At 41.1% G+C, this 21059-nt stretch overlaps 1 protein-coding gene across 3 annotated transcripts; it reads left to right on the top strand.

Annotated features, from left to right (window-relative positions):
- The first annotated feature begins 1915 nt into the window (after positions 1–1915).
- LOC117302398 (E3 ubiquitin-protein ligase MIB2-like) lies at positions 1916–20072 on the top strand. Of its 3 annotated transcripts, XM_033786330.1 has the most exons (22): positions 1916–2152; positions 2841–3119; positions 3898–4069; positions 4511–4617; positions 5535–5729; positions 7288–7433; positions 7766–7876; positions 8518–8622; positions 9388–9556; positions 10276–10409; positions 11331–11479; positions 11804–11960; positions 12222–12376; positions 13192–13318; positions 13795–14004; positions 14439–14617; positions 14942–15233; positions 16562–16573; positions 17845–17956; positions 18520–18585; positions 18939–19031; positions 19767–20072. In XM_033786330.1, exons 2-22 carry the CDS (start codon positions 2897–2899, stop codon positions 20012–20014), a joined length of 3162 nt encoding a protein of 1053 aa, XP_033642221.1. In that variant the 5' UTR covers positions 1916–2152; positions 2841–2896; the 3' UTR covers positions 20015–20072. The 3 variants fall into 3 exon arrangements, with proteins under 3 accessions (XP_033642221.1, XP_033642222.1, XP_033642223.1); XM_033786331.1 differs by lacking the exon at positions 16562–16573; XM_033786332.1 differs by lacking the exon at positions 18939–19031.
- The last annotated feature ends 987 nt before the right edge of the window (positions 20073–21059 follow it).

Genomic DNA, 21059 nt, shown 5'->3' with positions numbered 1-21059 from the left:
AGACTGTTGAATGAGGTGCATTGTGGGATAGATATGGATCAAATTTGGATACCAGCTAGACCACAATGCACCTAATTCCAAGCTTTACGCGCGCGCCCCAGTATTTGCGAAAAGGTCTATGACATAACACCTGGGGGGGGAGGGGATGCCAAGTCAACAACGCATGTCAGGTGATGCGCTAGCCGTCCGAATCCGATCCCCCGCTGAGTTTAAAAATAGCACAGGGCACGCGCGCGGTGTTTGGACGCTCATTAATATGCAGCAATTGAGAGGCCACCTAAAAAAAGTCCAATGTCTTTAACACCTGTGCCAGGGGGTGAAAAATAGGCCTACGTTGTAGGCCTATATCCCGATGCATCCGGATAATTTAATTATTGCTAAGTCATCACAAAATTAATTAAATGCACTGAGGCATTGTTTCGTTCATTGCTAGTGTATCTTCAGGGAGGCCTGTCTTAATGATGATGGTCGCTCGTTTTGCATAATTATTTTGTACGTTAAAATAAATAAAGTAATTAAGATGCAAAGCAAAACAATGTGCAAAGTTGAAATGTAGGCCCTCTACGTTTTTGAATGTTTTTTAAAATAACATTTTTAAAGCTGCTACTTTTTTTCTCCCATTGACGAGTAGGTCTTAGTTTTGGTTGCCATTAATTTCTTAGCGAACGTACGGCCGGTGTCAGATGCAATTGTGTCCGCCATGCAATGGTGTCCGCTCCGGACACTTTTGCATATTATTGTATGCAATCGAGGGTTGTGCAGAAAGCCGTCCGGCGGACGTACATGTGTGTACATTATGGGCGTGCGTAATCAGCGTTCATGCACTGTACCCGATATAATAAATTATTCACGTATTATTTTTATGATTAATTCAGCGAATACCCAACGGCCGAACATTTCCCATGTCATTCATGACAAGCACTTAGCTTGTACAAAGTTCCGTCCCGTCGACCCGATGGCGTTTAATTTACTGCAAGGATGGTTTTGCACGGGGCGGACACAACTGCATATCATGCAAATGTGCCCGGCCGGGCTGCATTATGCAGCAGCGTCCGGGCGGACACGATTGCATATGTAAAACCATCCGGCGGACATAATTGCATATGCAATCATGTCCTCCGGATAGTATTGCATAGAGGACATAATTGCATGCGACATTGGGCGCCGTCGTGTTTTTTTTTTAACTATGCGCGTCACAACAATTTGGAACATTTTTCTTATAAGTAACAAATCAAGAAAGGTAATCCTCAAGAAAATAGGAATATTTTTTAGGAAGGCAACTTTATACGAGGCCCTAACTACAGAAAACAAATTAACTACAGAAAACAAATTGCCCTCCCCCCTTCCAGGAGTGGCCGAGTGCGCGCGCTGCTCAACGACTGGAAGGCACTAAACTCCACAGCGGTTCGGCCCATCGGAGAATACCCGCAGTACTTGCATCTTTTAAACATGAAAATATAAACAACCAGGTCCCAGTGGTTAGTCCACTCTTATGTAACAACTCCCCAAACCTGCTGCTACAAATGTACTTGAATAAAGAGGTCTGAAGCAGTGAAAATATAAACAACCAGGTCCCAGTGGTTAGTCCACTCTTCCGAACAACTCCCCAAACCTGCTGTGGGGGATCGTCGCGAACCGTGCCGGAATGTTCCGAGAGCACACGAAAAGTTCCGAACCGCTGTAGAGGTTAGTTTTTAGTGCCTTCCAAAACGACTTTCACAAGTTTAACAACACCCGGAAGTTTATTTTTTTCCGCTGGTATCCGGCACTATTGTGAAAACCAAAGGCATAGTTGTTCGGGAACAGCGGGTAAGTAGTCTGGTCTCCTGTAAAAATGTTTGCTTAATAAAAACTTTACAATGAAAAGGGAATATGACTCATTACTGTAACAGTTCACACAGTAAATAATTTTTTTTACGCACAACTTGTTTTATTTCATAAGAAATATGGCTGCTCTGAAATAAAGTGTGTCAACACACCCCGGTCATTTCACTCTTCGGAACACGGCTGACAAATTGGTAGTATATCGCAGATGTTTCAGAGAAAAGGAGGCCAGAATTCTGTTGGTTGAAAAGTTGTTATCATTTGGTCAGAAGACTTTTTCATTATAAATAAAACCGAATAGATCATCATCAAGTAAATTCAACAAAAGGTGAGTTCAAAATTAAAAACTTCATGCAACAACACATCTACAAACTTTACTTGGCAATTCAGCCTTCGATTTCGAGAAAGACTTTGTAAATAATTGTCAAAACATCAGATCACCTGATCTCTATAGACTATAATGCTCTACTGTCACTATCTATTTCCTGCAATTTTCAAAAGCTAATCCTAATCATCAGCCTATAAGTATTGGCTGGTGCTATTTTCTCAATTAAAAAAAGCACTGAACATGCTTGGGATTGTTAATTACTCAAAATAATTTATGTTAGCATACAAACTTACTTCACTTGGTAACATGTCACGGGGGGAGCTGTTGATAGTATAAATCATTGTGAGAAACCGCTCGTAATTTTTGAGAAAGAGGTAATTTCTCGCTCAACAAAATAATGAAATCTGAAAGCACACAAATTTGTGCACCAACTCGGGCAACTGGCATTGTCAACAAGGGTGTTTTTCTTTCATGATTCTCTTGCAACTTCTGCGACCAATTGAGTCCAAATTTTCTAAGGTTTGTTTTTTTATGCAATTTGGGATACACCAAGTGAAAATACTGGTCTTTGAAAATTACTCAATGTGTCCAGTCAGTGCCTTTAATACCCTGTTTAATAATTAATTTAAAACCATTGTTGCCGGGCAGAATCTGAATCTTCTTTATCGTCTCTTTCCATGTGGCACAGAACAGTGATTGCAAAAAGACAACAGCTTTCATCAATCTGAGCGGGACGCATTCGCCATGGAAGTTGGGCTGCGCGTAGTCCGTGGCCCAGACTGGAAATGGACCAATCAGGATGACGGGGAGGGCCACGTCGGAACCGTTGTTGAAATCGGTAAAGCTGGAAGCACAACATCCCCGGACAAGACAGTCGTTGTTCAGTGGGACAGCGGGACCAGGACGAACTACAGGACCGGGTACCAGGGAGCCCATGATCTTGCACTATATGATAATGCTGTAGTAGGTACGTAAACGCACAAGTAGGGGCGGCGTGGGAACCGGGGTTAATCCTTAACTTTTGTATACTGACTGCCCACCAGAACCAGTTAGCTTGTAGTTTTACTGGTCCCTTTTTATTTTTTTTCAATAGTCAATCTTTCAAATGAATTAGGGATGCTTTGCAACAGTGAACTAGCTAGCCGGACCACTTTGAGTGAATTTTGACTGGTCTTCCGGTGTTTTAACTGGTATTTAGCCAGCGGATCGCTGTCAATTGAGAACAGGCCTGATATGGAGGAAACAAAGGTGATTGCCTCCGTGCCCCCTGGTCATTGCTTTGGTTCCCCCTTGAAATGCTCCAGTAGAAATTTACATTTTCCTCATAGGGTGCCCTTTACCAAGGAGAAAACGCCTTGGTGCCCTTGCCATTTCAAAAACAAAGCAAACAGGCCTGGGAGAACATCAAGGAAATGATGTTTTAGATAATCTGTTTTGTATTAATATGCTAAAAGAACCGGTTCATTGGTTATAAATTACTAACATACCAAATACATACATAAAGAATTATGTACATGAACATGTTTTTGGAGAGGGGCTCCAAGGTCAATGTCAGTTTTGTGGTGCACTAATTTTTTCAATAGATAGAGTTCTTATAGAGTCAGGAAAATATTGCAAGTTTCTAATCCCATATCGTTTGATTTTGGACGAATGAGGAAATAGGGTTCACAAGGAAGTCACAAGTTTAACTAACTGAAAGGAAATAGGCACCCCACCCTAATTTTTTTTAATTTTATTTTTTGCAGGTGTCAAACACCCCAATATAATCTGCGATGCCTGCAAACGTCACGGCATCAAAGGAATGAGGTGGAAATGTATCGATTGCCATGACTACGACCTTTGTACAGTCTGCTACATGAGCGACAAACACGATTTGAGTCACTCCTTCATGAGATTTGTATCGCAGAGTTCTATAGGGTGAGTTTTTTTTTTTGCCCCACCGCCTAAACAAAATCTGCCCACCATTAGCATTGTGGGCGTGTCGTGGCTTAGCGGTTAAGAGCATCTTACTTGAGCTCTGGTGTTTCTGATCAGCAGATTGTGGGTTCGAGTCCCAGTTATGACATTGTCCTTAAGAAAGACACTAAACCATGTGCACCGTCCTTAGGTTGGGACGTAAAGGCATTGGTCCCGTGTGTTGTGTAACGCACGTAAAAGAACTCAGTGCACTTATCGAAAAGAGTAGGGGCTGTATACTCCCCAGGGAGCTGAGAAAGATTAAAGGAGTGTTATTGGCCCATTGGCCAAGGGCACTAATGTAAAGTGCATTGATCAGATTATTGTGAAATGCGCTATTTAACAGTTTGTTGTTACAAACTACTGCAAGAGAGTTTGATTTCCGTTTTCTTTCTTCAACAGAGTGAGAGTCGCGAAGCGGCAGAAATCAACCAAGATTACTCTGAGAGGGTTATTTCCGGGGGCAAAGGTCGTCAGGGGGCCAGACTGGGATTGGGCCAATCAGGACGGTAAGTCTACAAAGTCAGGTGTGGCTGCGGCAATTTCAAATTCAAATTTTGGCGGTCGTTACCAACTTCCCAATATTAATTTTGCAAATTGGTTTAATTCTTCAAACTATACCTATGAAATTTTGAAATGTTTGGTTGATTTAATCGTATATAAATGAAGATGTATTTTAACCTAATGCATATTCAGATAAATGAGGTCACTCGCTTCAAAAAGAGCTCTTGGTGGCGCTTTTGCGATGTGCTTTGGGCAACTATCGCGGATTCAAAAGGGGCGATTTTTGTCTATTGGGAGTTTATTTATAAACATTTCATGATTATTAGGACAATAACAGGGCTCTGAAATCGTCTGTTTTTACATCTTTGTTAATCTGTTGAAGAAAAGAAGAATATAGTAAGTTTAATCAAGATTTAGGCAACCAAAAACTACAAAAAAAAGTTTTTTTTATAATTTTCAATAATTTTAAATATTTCTTTGTTATGATTATGTTTGGTGTCAGATTACACGTAATGAGACATTACTGGACATTCCTCATTTCGCTAGAGCGGGTCACCTATGTGAAAAGTTCATTTCTAAAGGTGGTTGGTTTTTGAGATCCGGATCAAATATTTACAAGCAGGAAAAATAATCCCTAAAAGGAATACACAATCTGAGAACTGTTACTGACAGTAATGCTTCTCAGATTCAAATTTTGAGGCAAATAACACTGATATCTTTTTGCCTCTCTGACATGTCTGAGACTATCGTCTTTCAATCAAAAGCTACAGCACCTCAGCAAGTATTATTTGAAAGGAAACTTTTTGCCATCATTTTCTTTAAACCGTGTAAGTGTAACGTAAATCTGTGGACAGTTTGTGTTTTGTGTCGTGCCAAAAGTACCCAAGCCCATTATGTCTTATTGTTATATTTTTATTCATAGGTGGAGAAGGTAAAATGGGGAAGATCACAGACATCAGAGGCTGGGATGTGGAGTCTGGTCGGAGTGTCGCCAACGTCTTGTGGTCAGGTGGGGGAACTAATGTCTACAGGGTGGGCCACAAGGGCAAAGTAGACCTCAAGTACACTCAAGATGCTATCGGGGGATATTACTACAAGGAGAGTCTGCCAAAGTTAGGTAGGTGTCACACCCCACCAACATGTTCCAATATATGTCACCATGTCACTTTGGTGTCATCACTGTGTTTACAATGGGGTCACTACAGTGTCGTTTTGGTTGTCACCAAGGTCTCCTCGAGGTGTGACCAAGGTGTCACCATGTGGTTGCCAAGGTGTCCTTGAGGTATCACCATGATTTCACTAAGGTTCCCTCAAAGCGTCACCATGTTTCACCACAGTTTTTTACAATGGTGTTGCTACAGTGTCATCATGTTGTCACCAAGGTGACCTCAAGGTGTCCTCAAGGTGTAACCATGATGTCACCATGATGTCACCAAGGTTTCCTCAAAGTGTCGACATGATGTCACCCAATTGTGGTGTTGTCGCACAGGGTAATATTGCTGGCGACCAGGTTTCACCACAATGTCACCAAGATTTCCTCAAGGTGTCACCGTGATATCATTTAGGGTTTCCCTAAGATGTCACGATAAATGTCACTGTGGTGTCACCACAGGAGTGCAACACTATCACCACACTAAGCATATAACGATCTAGGCACCCATTGTAAGGATGTTAACTTGATGAAAAGCAACAAATTTCTATGCTTAGCAACTTTTGTGCTTACAGTCTTGATGAAATTGAGCCCTGATATAACACAGAACTGAAGTTATATTTCTCTTTCACTTGATTAACCTTCATCACCATCAGGAGTTGTTTTTGTTATCGCAAATCTATTTTTGTCTCTAGGCAAATTACAAACTTTATGGATAGATGACTAAGCTTTCCTCAGTGATTTCCTGTTCTACGTGTCAGTACGGACTAAGGACACGTCACTGTTTTACAATGTTAGCTATGTACAATGGTCAAGATAGGTCCCTCAATGCTGATGATTCTTTTCCTGGAAATACATGTAGTTTCAGACGTCAGTTTTGCAGACTGCAGGGTTGATTTGTAAATCTTACGCTTGTACACATACTGTAACACTCCCTTGTGTTTTCAACAGCAGTGCGTGACTTGCAAAATGGAACTTACGGCCCATGAGCAAAAACAAGGTGTCACTTTGGGTCTTCCTGTTTACATGTTTCACAAAAAAATTGTTTTTATCAACTTGTTGTACATATTCTACTACCGCAGAGTAGATTTTTCAGAATTCCAGAGACTCTCCCTACTACAACGGAGTAGATTTTTGGAATTCGGGAGACTTCTTGATTCTGAAAAGCTGTGTACAGTGTACTTGTAGCTGGACCGAGTCATTTGGACCAAGATGACTGGGCAGGTGCGAGACTGTGTTTGTCCTCGCCGGCCTGGGATTTCATCTCGGCCTCCATGGCCTCTGTTAGATTCCGAGCCTTGGGCCTATTTCACAAAGAGAGCTAAGATTGATCGTAGCTGCAAATCAATCGTAGTTGCTTAATAGTAAAGTATGATGTCACACTAGAAATCACAACGGTGAAACTGGCAATTTGTCTTACGATGGATTATACTGCTTTGTGAAGTTGGTCCCTGGTCTCAACTTGATTGAGTGATAAGTGGCATTTAACTTTCATATTTTCTGGTTGTTCTGATTATTTTCTAAGGTGACAACCTAGAGACGCTACCGATGCTAGATGGGAAGGCTCTGATGACGTTCAGCGTCGGTGATAAGGTGAAGGTGATTCTTGAGGAGGAGGTTCTGAAAGCCATGCAAGAAGGACACGGAGGATGGAATCCCAAGATGGCCGAGGTAGGTCCTGATTCTTTAAATACTCAGACATCATAATAATAATAGTCATCGGTACTCGTGGTGGTTGACGCGCTTGGCACCATTCCAAAAGCACTAGGGAAACATCTAGACAAAATAGGGCCAAATGTGAGGATAGATCTATTGCAAAAGGGTCCTGAGAAAAACACTTGAGATTAAAGGCTACAGGCTGTGGCCCGACCCAAGGAGTTACCGGCACAAAGCAAAACTGTTATCCTCTTTTTTGCTTGCTGTGATAAGATGAAATAATAACACAGAGTCCTTAACAAGCATACATTATATTCATCATAAAATCGTTTGATCTGATTTTGCAGTACATCGGCAAGTTGGGCTTCGTGCACAGAGTAACGGAACGAGGCGATATCCGAGTCCAGTACCCCACTAAGGATATCAGATGGACCTTCCATCCAGGATCATTGAACAAGGTAAGGATAAGAACACTAATATAACACTTTGGACCTAGTTTCATATAGCTGCTTAAGCACACAAAGTAGCTAAGCACAACAAGTTTATGCTTACCAAATTAAGGTTACCAGCCAAACTACCATGCCACATGTACAACTTGTGACTGGTATCCTACTGCTTAGCAGAAAATTGTTGAGCAATATTTTCTGCTTAAGACAGGTACTGAGTTTAAATTATTATACCCATTTATACAGCATCATGTTTGGGGTTTACAAGGTGCTTTGGCGCATTCAGGAGCCACTGCCAGAAACACTAAGGCAAACCCCTATTTTAGCAGTATGTGTAGCATAGTTTTTTAACATGCATTTCACAACGGATAGGGCCTACAAGTTTACCTCCCATGCAACGAAAGAAGCAGTTTTTGTTAGGTGTCTTGCTTAAGGACACAAGTGTCAACTGTCAAGAAGTGACTCAAACCCACACTCTGTCGATCAGAAACATTGGAGCTTGAGTGCGGGGCGCTTGACCACTCTGCCACGAAACGCCACAAATCGCACCTTCACATTATGTCAGTTTTACACCAAATATTAAAACTGCCAATCGCTACTCATGGTTTGTAAAACAAAACTGAACAATCTTTCCTCATATCCATGGTTTACAGGTGGATGTGTTTGCTCAGGGTGACAAGGTACGAGTTAGCTCTGACATCACAAAGGTAAAGAAACTACAAGCCGGCCACGGAGAATGGAGCGACAATATGCAAGTAGTAAGTAGAGTAAAACACTTCCTTTTAAAAAAAGGGTATACCTTTGGTAATTGTCTCCGACCAGTATTGTCACTTGGTGTATCCCAACTAATGCATCAAAAAACAAATCTGTGAACATTTTTACTCAATCGGTCACCGAAGTTGCGAGAGAAAAATTAAAGAAAAAAAAACACCCTTGTTGCAAACATTTTTGTGTGCTTTCTTTTATTGTATGAGTGAGAAATTACCTCTTTCTCAAAAACTGTGCTACTTCAGAGGGAGCTGTTGTTTCATACTTTCAACAGCTCTCCATTGCTCACTACCAAGTAAGTTTTTATGCTGAAAACTACTTTGAGTATTTACAATAATTTCCAGTGCCTTTAAATGTAAGGGATACCTGGCCGTAATGACTGACAGGATAAGAAGCACTGCAGTGCAGTCGTGACACTTGTGTCCTTGAGAAAGATACTTTACTATAATTGCTTCTCTTCACCCAGGGGGTATAAATGGGTACCTGCGAGGGTAGAGGTTGATATTGTGTATGAAAAAGCCACAAGCGCCTTACAGGCAGCTCAGGGCTGTATACTCCCAAGGGAGCTGAGAAACATTACAGGGATGTTATTGGCCCCATGACCAGGGCACTAATGTAAAGAGCATTGATACGGTTATAGTGAAATGCGCTATATAAGAATTTGTTGTTATTGTTGTTATTGAGTCCAATAGGCATTTGTGAAATGATTATTGAAATGATATGTATTTTGTTTATCTATTTGTACTTCTTTGCAGACTTTAGGCAAAACAGGAAAGATTCTCAAAGTTTACCCAGATGGGGATCTGAGAATCTCGATCGAGGATCAAGCCTGGACCTTTAATCCCTCCTGCGTCACCCAAGTTGGGCCTCACGCTCCTGATCTGAACAACACCCTCGTCTCGGAAAGAGATGAGGAGCAATCAGGTAGTTTCTTTAACTTGTTTTGAACATTTCGAAAATCTCAAATTTATTTTATTGTATTTCTTTCAAATATTTTAAGCCACAAGAGAAAAATGCTCAGGTTAATTTTAATGGTTGGGGTTGAACAAAAAACAGTTGACTAGAGTAGGCCTTATTAAAGGCAGTGGACACTATTGGTAATTGTCAAAGACTAGCCTTCACAGTTGGTGTGTCTCTACATATGCATAAAATAACAAACCTGTGAAAATTTGAGCTCAATCGGTCATTGAACTTGTGAGATAATAATAAAAAAAAAAACACCCTTGTCACACGAAGTTGTGTGCGTTTAGATGGTTGATTTCGAGACCTCAAGTTCTAAATCTGATGTCTCGAAATCAATTTCGTGGAAAATTACTTCTTTCTCGAAAACTATGTCACTTCAGAGGGAGCTGTTTCTCACAATGTTTTATACCATCAACCTCTCCCCATTACTTGTAATCAAGAAAGGTTTTATGGTGATAATTATTTTGAGTAATTACCAATAGTGTCCACTGCCTTTAAACCATATTCCTATCTAGCCCTCAATGACATCAGCCCTACAACCGTCAACTGCTGTGTCGCCAGGGATCACCTTATCTCCTTAAGGGAGTTTGCAGAGTTCCTTGATGGGAAGATCATCTAAACAAACAAACAAACAAAGACTTGATATTGTTGTTTTTTGTTTTGGTGATTTATTCTTGTAGGTCATCTTCGATTGTTACTGGACCAAATCATCTCTCATCCGCCAAACAGCGACGCCCCTGCCAAGTTAGTCAGTGAAGCGGCACAAGGCAATAAAGCTGCAGTTGCTGAACTACTAGTCAAGCATCCTGACTGGGTACGAAAAGCAGACATTCAATTAATAATAATAATAGTAATGATGATATTAGTTATCATGCAAGCGCAAGTTGAAAGGGAGAAATTGTAGAACTTCTTTAGATCACCATTTTCTGCTTATACTGAGAAGAAAGCGCCTAATTTCTGCGCTAGCTCTGTAAGCGAAGAATGCCTAGTATTAGTACCCATGCGCACAAGCTAAAATTCCCTGCTAACGTGTAAAATAAACTTAATGTGAGCGCGAAATTCCCTGCTTCCGTAAGACTTGATACTTTGCTTATAGTAATATAGGTGCAGTTGCCAGTAGTTTTGGCTTGTTACCTGTTTCTGTTAAGCAATACTTTTCTGTGCTAAGCAAGTTTTTGTGCTTACACCCTTTATGAAATTGGACCCAGTACTTAAGAATTACTCCAATACGACTCTCCCACTTAAAGGCAGTGGACACTATTGGTAGTTACTCAAAGGAATTATTTGCATGAAACCTTACTTGGTGACAAGCAATGGAGAGCTGTTGATGGTTTAAAACATTGTGAGAAACAGCTCCCTCTGAAGTGCCATAGTTTTTGAGAAAGAAATAAATTTCCATGAATTTGATTTCGAGTACTCAGGTTTAGAATTTGAGGTCTCGAAATCAATCATCTGAACGCACACAACTTCGTGTGACAAGGGTGTTTCTTTCTTTCATTATTATCTCGCAACTCCGACGGACCATTTGAGCTCAAATTTTCACATGTTTGTTATTTTATGCATAATGTTGAGATACACCAAGTGTTAAGGCTAGTCTTCGACAATTACCAATAGTGTCCACTGCCTTTAAGCAATACTTTCCTGTGCTTAGCAAGTTTTTGTGCTTACACCCTTTACGAAATTGGACCCAGTACTTAAGAATGACTCCAATACGACTCTCCCACTTAACATGTAGGTGAACTCCAAGAACTCTGGGAAGACTGCGTTGCAGGTAGCGAGCCACCAAGGTCATCTAGAGGTCATCAAAGTATTGCTGATGAACAAGGCCAGTCTGGAGATACACGATCAGGAAGGGGATACTGCGCTGCATTACGCTGTCTTCGGGTACGCTTTTCTTTGTATATAAGTCCAATTCGAGAGCGGCACAACCGCCCACAGTTTGGGCATGGAAATTGTCCAGGTACAGCTGGCACAGGATTTTACTTGATTCTCCATGTGAAGTGAATGTAGTTGAAAGTTAATTATTGGCAGTGATTGATGAAGGCTCAACTGCAGATGTCTGGCATAGTTCATGAGCCTCGAAGTGTGACATCAGAAGTCAGGCTATACACGTGGCTGCTTTCTTTGGAAACGGCAGGGGGCACCTGAATCTAAAGTGGAGAGCCAACTGATCATGATAAGATGTTTATCCTTTACATTACCCCTTAGAAATAAGCCGGATGTAGCCGAATACCTCTTGAAGAAGAAAGCCAAGATCGACGCTGTCAACAACGGCCAGTGCAGCAGTCTCCATGTGGCAGTCAATAAGAGCTTCACTGCCTGTGTACGAGTGCTACTCAGGCACAAATGCAACACTAACCTACAGGTATGAGAAAGCTCGTCTTGGTACCTTGGGGGGGGGGGTGGGGGGGGAGCTTTTTCTGTTTATTCATGTGGCATGTCAAGCCGAGTGGATAAGAGCACCAGGCTTAAGCTCTTGTGTTTCTGTCAACCTCTTCCCGTCACCAAGAAAGGTTTTATGCTTATAATTATTTTGACTAATTACCAATAGTGTCCACTGCCTTTAAGGGTCAAGACGTCAGTCCACTAACCATTTTTTGCTCTGGTGTTTTTCTTCGAACCAAAGGATTCGTACGGTGACACTGCCTTACACGATGCAATAGCCAAGAATTGTAAAGATATAATAGATATGCTGGTAGAGGCCAGCGGAGCACTTTTCACGCTAAAGAATCAACGAGGCTTCAATGTACTACACCACGCTGCCTTAAAAGGAAACCACTAGTAAGTATCTCTGTGTGTTGTAGGGGTTAAACCATTGTTGCTTCTCTTCACCCGGGTGTATAAATGGGAACCTGAGAGGGCTGAGACAGTATTTTGTTGGGTTAATAAATAAAGCTTGGGGTTGTATTCTACCCAGGGAATGTTCTTAAAGTATGGCTGATAAACAGGGGTATGTCAAACAGGGGTATGTCATGGCCGAGCGGTCAAGATCACCGGATTCAACTCTGGTGTTGGATCAGCAGAGTGTGGGTTCGAGTCCCGGTTCTGACACTTGCTACGTAAAATTGGGGAGGTAGTGCATTCTGCTCTACCAGCCAGGCTTCGGATTGATGATACCTAAGCCTACATCCCTATGGACTGTAAAGGGGGTTCCCCGTTTCAGCCCTAGGAGTAGGTGGCAACGGCCTCTGGAATAAAACAATTGTAGCCCACACCTTGAAGTGGCCTTCAGGCCTTGTGTGTCTAGCGACTTGCATAACAAAATTTAAAAAAATCACTCTGGTGGGATTCGAAACCCAAACCTTGGCATTGCCAGAGCAAATAGGTGTCTTACCACTGAACCACCGAGCTAGCCCTGTGGACTAGAGGCAGTTCGAATCCTATGTGTTAGCAGCGGGTACTGCACCATTTTTATAGATTCTAGTTTTTCATCGGGGATAAAGAATATAATTTGTTTGACCCTTACACAGATGGGTTGAAGTACTACATCCTCAGTACTTTCCTAACTTCTGTGATAACAAACCCACAGCCGAATTACTTGGGTGGGATTAGAACCCCAACCTATTATTATTTTGTTCTTTTACTTGAATTTCCAGTGCAACTGAGAAGCTAGTCACGCGAGCTAGACAGCTAGTCAACGTGAAGAAGGACGATGGCTTCTCGGCCCTCCATCTGTCCGCGCTGAACGGCCACAGGGATGTTGCAGATGTCCTTATTACAAAGGTTCGAGATAAACTCATGACAACTATTCCACAGGCACACTACTTCTGTATTCTAAAGCGGACTTTTATTTGTTTTGTATTTCAATCAGGCAGACATTGACATTTTCCACAACTGGGTGGGATTCGGACCCATGACTCCTGTTTTCTAAAGCAGATATCTTAATCATTAAACTAATATTTGTGTTGTGTTTAAACCTTGTAGGTTCAGGCAGACATTGACATTTGCCACAATTTTATACCTTTGGAAAAATTCCACAGGTGTATTACTTGGGTGGGATTCGAACCCTTGACTCATGTATTCTTAAGCAGATATCTTAACCATTAAACTAATATTTGTTTTGTGTTTAGACCTAATAGGGTCAGGCAGACATTGACATTTTCTGCAGTTGGGTGGGATTCGAACCCATGACTCCTGTTTTCTAAAGCAGACATCTTAAACCATTAAACTAACATTTGTTTTGTGTTGAAATCTTAAAGGGTCAGGCGGATATTGACATTCAGAATAGCCGGAAGCAGACACCCTTACTCCTCTCGGTGGGTCAGGGTCACACCAACGTCATTGAGCTGCTCGTCTCCAGGGGAGCGGGCGTCAACGCAGTCGATGAGGACGGAGATACTTGTCTACATCTTGCCTTGATGAGGCAGAGTGTCTATGCAACCGCCGACAGTACTCCAATTCTGTCCAAGGTATACCCCCATCGCACTGAACTCGTTCTCGATACGTTTTGAAAACTGTAGCTGAACTGGCTAAAACTTTATGCAAACAGTACGGCAGTAGTGGCACCTTTTAATAGTCTGTTTGGGAACTTCATGGATGGGCTTGGACTTGTTTGATCAGGAAGGTGCTCCATTAGTTTGAGCCTGCTCAAAATTTCAGCCGAGCATCCCGTCCTGTAATTACCCGAAGTGGCAATGTACTCAAATTGAGAATGACTCACTTGGGTTTTTGTACGGTCAGTACACATCACACAGGACTTTTATTTTACAAATTGTTTTGTTGTAATTATGTTTGTTCTGAGGACATGTTTATTGATTGCAAATCTTGTCTACAAACACTATTTAGAATAGGTGTTAATTTTTTTTTAAAGTGGTCGTTAACTTGCAATAATTTTTTGCCCCAGATCCGTTCTTCCTTACCGCCAAGCAACAACAACATTGGCACAGGGACAGCAGTTGCCTGTTACCTAACAATAGAGGGCACTAACCTGAATCAGAGGAATACTCAGGGCAAGACGCCTTTGTTTCTTGCCGCAGCTCTTGAAATGGACAGCCTCCTACAGCAATGTGCAGATCTCAGACAGTGAGTAAAAAGAAATAAACTAGTGAAATTCCCAAGACGCATTGCACCATATTGTTTGCTGCAGGCGCTATTATGGTAAACTTTACGATGAAACGGTTTAAGGTTTGTGTCACTGATGTCTGATTGTGTGTCAAAAGTAAATTGTGTTTTTGTGAATTTTAGTGAGCGACACAATTGGTTCACCAAGCAGGAAGATTAACTGAGTAGTTGAAAAACAGTAGTAGCAACACGACTAAGCTCTCAATAGTCTTACACTTGTGGCTTCACTTTTGCAAAGGATTGTTGGCTATAAAATAACATTTTTCAATTGTTTTTCTCAAACAGACAAAGGCTACGGGAGTCGTCAAAAGAACGCAACTCTCAACCTTCCACTAAACAAAAATCCCAGCGTAGCCAGGCGCCCATCGCTCCTGTCACTTCTTCATCTGGGGACAATGCAGCCAGCAAGGTACCAGACCCCAAGGCTAGCGCCCAGACTGACGGTGGCAACCTCCGTGCCATTATGACGCAGTGCCAGTTGTGTCAGATGCCAGCCAACTGTCGCTTCAAACCCTGTGGGCACCAGGTTGTCTGTACGGACTGTGCTAAGCTGTTTCAGAAATGCTCCATATGCAAGGTATGTTTGTATAGACAGTTGGGTTAGAATCCCACCCAAGTAACATGCCTGTGATTTGTTTTCAAAGAGCTCAGGAAAGTACCGAGTATACAGTGCTAACACACATCGGTGTAAAGGGTAAAACCAAAATTTATATTCTTTATCCCGATGCAAATGTCCATCTATTATTTAAATAGCGTTTTCCTTTGGTTTTTATACCTTGCCCGCTCTTGTACAGAATTACACCCTCCCCCTAAAACCCTTTAAAAGAACTCCCAAGATTCCAATCACACAATGAGGACACACGAGGGGGTAAACCATGGTGCATTTTGAGGGTTAAATGTTTGGTACATGGGTCATAGCTCAAAACAATGTTGCAAGTAGTGACATCAAAAAATTACCACGCTTGATTGTAGAATTACTTATTTTTGTGGATGATGTTTGTATTAAAAAATATAAAAAATATAACAAATGATTACTTGTTTTATCAAGGCACTGGTGTTTTCAAATCAATATCTGGTATTTTTATTAATGGCAAGTTGTGTGATGATTGTTTTGGGATATTTGGGTGATTTAGGTGTTAATTGCCAATTGATGCTAGGCCTAGGGCCCAATTGATACAAATTCCCCGTCTAATATTTATAATTTTTAAAGGCAGTGGACACTATTGGTAATTACTCAAAATAGTTTTTTGCATGAAACCTTTCTTGGTGACGTAATTTTCCACGAATTTGATTTTGAGACCTCATATTTAGAACTTGAGGTCTCGAAATCAACCATCTAAACGCACACAACTTCGTGTGACAAGGGTGTTTTCTTCTTTCATTATTATCTCGCAACTTTGATGACCGATTGAGCTCACATTTTCACAGGTTAGTTATTTTATGCATATATTGAGATACACCAACTGTGAAGGCTAGTCTTTGACAATTACCAAAAGTGTCCACTACCTTTAATACTTACTATGTTCAACCCCAAAACTCATTTAAAAATGTACCCAGTCAGTTGCCCTTGTGATTTATATTGATTATCTGAAACAATAAGTCACATCCCCTCAAGGTGATTCCCTGGCTGCTGCTTCCCAGGTTGTATCGTAATTTGGGTGTGATCCCTGGCTTTACTGTTGTATGGCTTCTGACTGGCACCTCTGAACAAAGATATTGACAAAATAGGGACACCGCCAATATAGGGCTAGATAGCTCAGTTGGTAGAGCGCCGGCACGTTAATCCGGAAGTCTTTGGTGAATCCCATTCCATTCAACCGATTCTTTGTTCAACCCCAAAAATATTTATAATGTTACAATTTGTATCATATGATCTTTTCTATTTTTCGCTTCTTGAATTCTAAGGTTGATCTTGAGGTAAGACAATCATTGGGATATTGATTTAGTTGGTGTTGCATGGAAGCTTTGATTTTATAACTTCAGTGTTGAATTCTGACGTGATCCCCCAAACAAAGATATTGAGACTGCCAACGTAGGGTTAGATACATCAGTTGGTAGAGAGTCGGCACGTTTATCTTGTTCGATTCCCACCTTGCATGTGGATTGGGTTTTAAGTCCCTGCGTGGACCTGATTGCATGGGTTTTCCCTCCATTGTGGTTTTCCTTCCAAGTCCAAAATTAAACATGTCTTCTTGTTTCCTATTCATAATGTCATTGGCGCTCATATTGCTTTTGGATGTGTAGTAAAGACATAAAGGCTACTTGGTTACATGTGAGGAGGAGGTTCATTATGAAAAATAATCAGAAGAAGAATACACGTAATATGTTTTTATAAAGCGCACAATCAAAAACACCTTACTAAATGGCGCTTCGGCAAAAGATGAAAATAGATATGCAATGATTAAACATCGGTCCATTTTGTTGGCAAGTTGTTTGTAACAGCTAATTCTATATACTCATGATTATCTGGTGAAGAAGTCATTGCTTAGAAAACTAAACACAATGCTTGTGTAAAGAGCAGTGTTTTCAGTCTGTTTTTGAAAGTTTCCATAGAAACAATGTTGGAGATGGAATTTGGGTAGTTTGTTCTAGAGAATAGTACCAATGTTTGAAAAGGTCCAGTCACCGTAATGATCTGTCCTGGACAATTTATAATGATTAATTTTTCCCCATGGTTGTGCATTTAAGTGTTGATTTACTTATAATTTAAAGTAACATAATGTAACATAAACAATTATGTATGCAGTTGTAGAAGTTAGTGTATGTCATCCCATTGGTTATGATGTATAACATGTTTAAGCATTTGGTGTTGGGATTTCAATTTGCACGAGTTACGTTTTGTATTTGTGATAAATTTTCAGGTTTATTTATTATAAGTATCACACAAGCGCGAGTTGAATATGGAAAAATGTAGCGCTTCTGCATCCCATATCCATTGAGGCCGAGTTTGATATGGGGACGGGACGCAGTATATTTTTCCGTATTACCACGAGCGCGCATGTGATAACGTTTTTATCTTCAAGCAAACTTGGTGCGTGACATAGAACACACAAGACGCAGGTAGTGATATTAGCCATGCAATATAGATTACATGTATATCACCACTGCATTCTGCAAATCTGAGTGGAGGATTAGTGCGTACTTGAAGATAATACTTATTATTGTTTTGTAACTGTTTATTAACACAGGTATCCGTGACAGAGGTTGAGAGAGTAGACGGGGTCACAAAGTGTTCCAAGTGTAACTCTAGAAGTGCAGATATCACCTTTCGGCCTTGTGGACACAAGGTTGTCTGCACAGGTAAAGCTAATAGGGGCTTCTGAACCGAGGATCAAGGCACCTTGCACTCACTACCATGGACCTTTATCATGTCCCGACTATCATGATCGTGTTCCAAGTATCCAATAACGGTAATGGATGCTATGTGCAAAAAGGAACCAGACTTTGTTTTCTTCCAGCCTTGGTTACATAGATATGAATGGGCGATAAAACAAGATGGCCTATTTTTGCTTATGGTAAACAGAGCCATGAGTTTGGTCCCTGATGACTTAACTTTTCAAACTTGAGTCCAGTGCACTTGATGAATTGGGCACCAGACCCTAGAACTTGCCAATGTAACAGGTACATGGAATGGTCTTTTATTTAAGTACAGAGACTTGGGCCCAGTTTCATAGAGCTGCTAAGTACCAAAATTTGCTTAGCATGAAATTTCTTCCTTGATGAAAACAGGATTACCAACCAAATTTTCATTTGTTGCATATTGCTTGTTACTGGTATTCAGCTGTTGTTTGGCAAGAGCCTGACTCTTCCCTGCAATGTTTTTTTCTACATTAATTTCATTCTCTTATTTGTCCTTTTGTCAGAGTGCTCAGTGAGCATTAAAGAATGTACTGTTTGCCGCCGAACCATTGAAGAAAAGCTAGGAAAAGGTGAGCAAATGAATCAACATTTTTGCATTTTCAATTTGTTTGACAACAAAAATCACCCTTTTCCTGTGTGTGTTTTGCTGTGTTAAATCACTGTTTGGCTGTTGTTGAATGTGTGTATCCACCCATTTCCAATTCACCATTAACCTAAGCAAATGGACCCTTCCCATGAAATATGCTAATTCCAAAAAAATTCCAGATAATCCTAATCCAATCCCAGTGTTTCTTCCCTTCTGTTTTTCCCGTTTTCCTCTTTGTGATTACGCCCGATCATCCACCCATTGCACCCTTGATCATCTCCACCCATCACACCCCGTGTGCTCTCACGCCATGCCCGCCATTGCCCGCCGATAAAGACGGACATCAAGTCACTCCAAGAGGGGTGACTGCCGCTGTGGCGCCCGCCGGTACTCAGAAGGGAACCCCGCCTCTGAAGACCAAACGCAAAGGTGTTGTGATGTGTCATAATTTTTGTGCATTTCTAATGGGCCGTATTCATACAAAAAAAATAGCAATCGGTTTTTTTAGGCTTTTGCTTACGTCTTTATACAGATGTATGTAAAAAGATGTAAGCAAAAGCCTAGAAAAAGCAATTGCAATTTTTTATAAATACGGCCCATTGACATATTGACCAGTGTTTGTTTTGGTAGATGTTAAATTTGCATGAGGGTTATCCCCCATATTATTCATGTTCAATATTCATTTTGGTTTAACCCTTGCACGTGTGATAGCACTGTGTTCTCAGTACCCACGACCTTGTGTGTGGGTCCGAATCCCGGTCGTGACACTTGTGTCCTTGAGCAAGATACTTTACTACACTTGTTTCTCTTGACCCAGGGGTATCAATGGGGTTCCTGCGAGGGTAGAGGGTGATGTTGTGTATGAAAAAAGCTACGATTGCCCAGGTTGTATACTCCCCAGGGAGCTGAGAATGATAAATGGAATGTTGTTGACGCAATGACCAGGGGTGGATGTCACAAAAAGTTAAGGCTGGTCTTACAACTCGTCCTAACGTAGGACTAGCCTTAAGTTTTTTTTCTAGGGCTAGTCTTCTTAAGTTAGGTCTGATCCTAACCCTTTGTGAAATCGACCCCAGGGCACTAATGTACAGTGTATTGAGATGGTTATAGTGAAATACCCACTATTATATTGTTACTATTATCATCATTCATCTGTATACTCAGGTGCTTCATCTGATTCAGCGATACCCTCCTCATCCTCGCTTCCTTCCTCCAGCAAGGAGATCCAGGAACTGAGGCAGAAGATGCAGGAGCTTGAGGAGGCCCAGCTGTGTAACATCTGCATGGAGAAGAAGAAGGACACAGCGTTTCTCTGCGGACACAGCACGTGTAAGAAATGTTCCAAAACCCTCAAGCATTGCCCTATCTGCCGGAAAGCCATCACGAAGAAGATTGCACTGTTTTCAGGATAAACAAAAGAATAAGCTAGGGTCAATTTCACAAAGAGTTAGGACTAGGCGTAACTTAGGACTAGTCCTAGAAGATATTACAAACTTAAGGCTAGTCCTAAAGTACTATTCTCAAGATAAGATTAGTCTTAACTCTCTGTGAAATCCACCCCTTGGTCAATAAACCCGAGCCACCAACTCTACCTGGGCACAGTTTCATAAAGCTGGCAAGCAGAAAACACTGCTTAACAAATTTCTTTGGTAAGCAAAAATTTAGTGTGGCACAAGTCACAACAGTGGAGACGCAATGTCATTTTTGTCGGTAACCTGTTTCTGTTAAGCAAAACTTGTCTGTGCTTAGCAAGTTTGTTGTGCTAACATACGGCCTTTATGAACCTGGTTACCACTGTCTGATTGATCTCTAGCTTAATCACTGCTAGCTAGACCAGCATAATAATAATAATAATAATAACAACAACCGCATTTCTATAGCGCCTAACACCTCATAAAGAGAGTCTCTAAGCGCTCAGCATGCACCTCATTTCGTGCCTAATGCGCGCATACTGAGTGTTTGCGATAAGGTCTATGGTATACAGAACATACAGTGTTGCGCTGTTAATCAGTGTAGCTCCACAGAAAAATATTTTAATATAAATATGAACTGTACTCGGCTATAAAGAGTACAGTTGCTAAACTTACCATTACTGGGGTGTAGTCGCAAAATCAAAAAGGGTCTTTCCGCTGAAGTTTGCACAACAAAATCAGTTTGTAAAAATATTTATAACATTGACAGCACGTGTAAATTTTGTGCATAGGTATTATTCTCTAACGGGCAATTGAGCAGTATATAGTTGATGAATTTAAAGCAAGTATTTGTTTTACTTAAAGTAACAAGTTGTCCCAACTTTTTAAAGGCAGTGGACACTATTGGTAATTGTCAAAGACTAGCCTTCACAGTTGGTGTATCTCAACATAAGCATAAAATAGAAAACCTGTGAAAATTTTAGCCCAATCGGTCATCGAACTTGCGAGATAATGAAAGAAAAAAACACCCTTGTCACACGAAGTT

This window comes from Asterias rubens, chromosome 18 (assembly GCF_902459465.1).
Source record: "Asterias rubens chromosome 18, eAstRub1.3, whole genome shotgun sequence".
NCBI lineage: Eukaryota > Metazoa > Echinodermata > Asteroidea > Forcipulatida > Asteriidae > Asterias > Asterias rubens.
The sequence above is the reverse complement of the archived record's forward strand: the minus strand, read 5'-3'. Positions and strand labels throughout refer to the sequence as shown.

Excerpts from the sequence above, each read along its gene's own strand:
- LOC117302398 (XM_033786330.1), top strand. The coding sequence starts at position 2,897 with ATGGAAGTTGGGCTGCGCGTAGTCCGTGGCCCAGACTGGAAATGGACC. Across the intron at positions 5,730-7,287 it reads GGAGAGTCTGCCAAAGTTAG|GTGACAACCTAGAGACGCTA; the intron begins GTAGGTGTCACA and ends TTATTTTCTAAG. Across the intron at positions 13,319-13,794 it reads CAGATGTCCTTATTACAAAG|GGTCAGGCGGATATTGACAT; the intron begins GTTCGAGATAAA and ends GAAATCTTAAAG.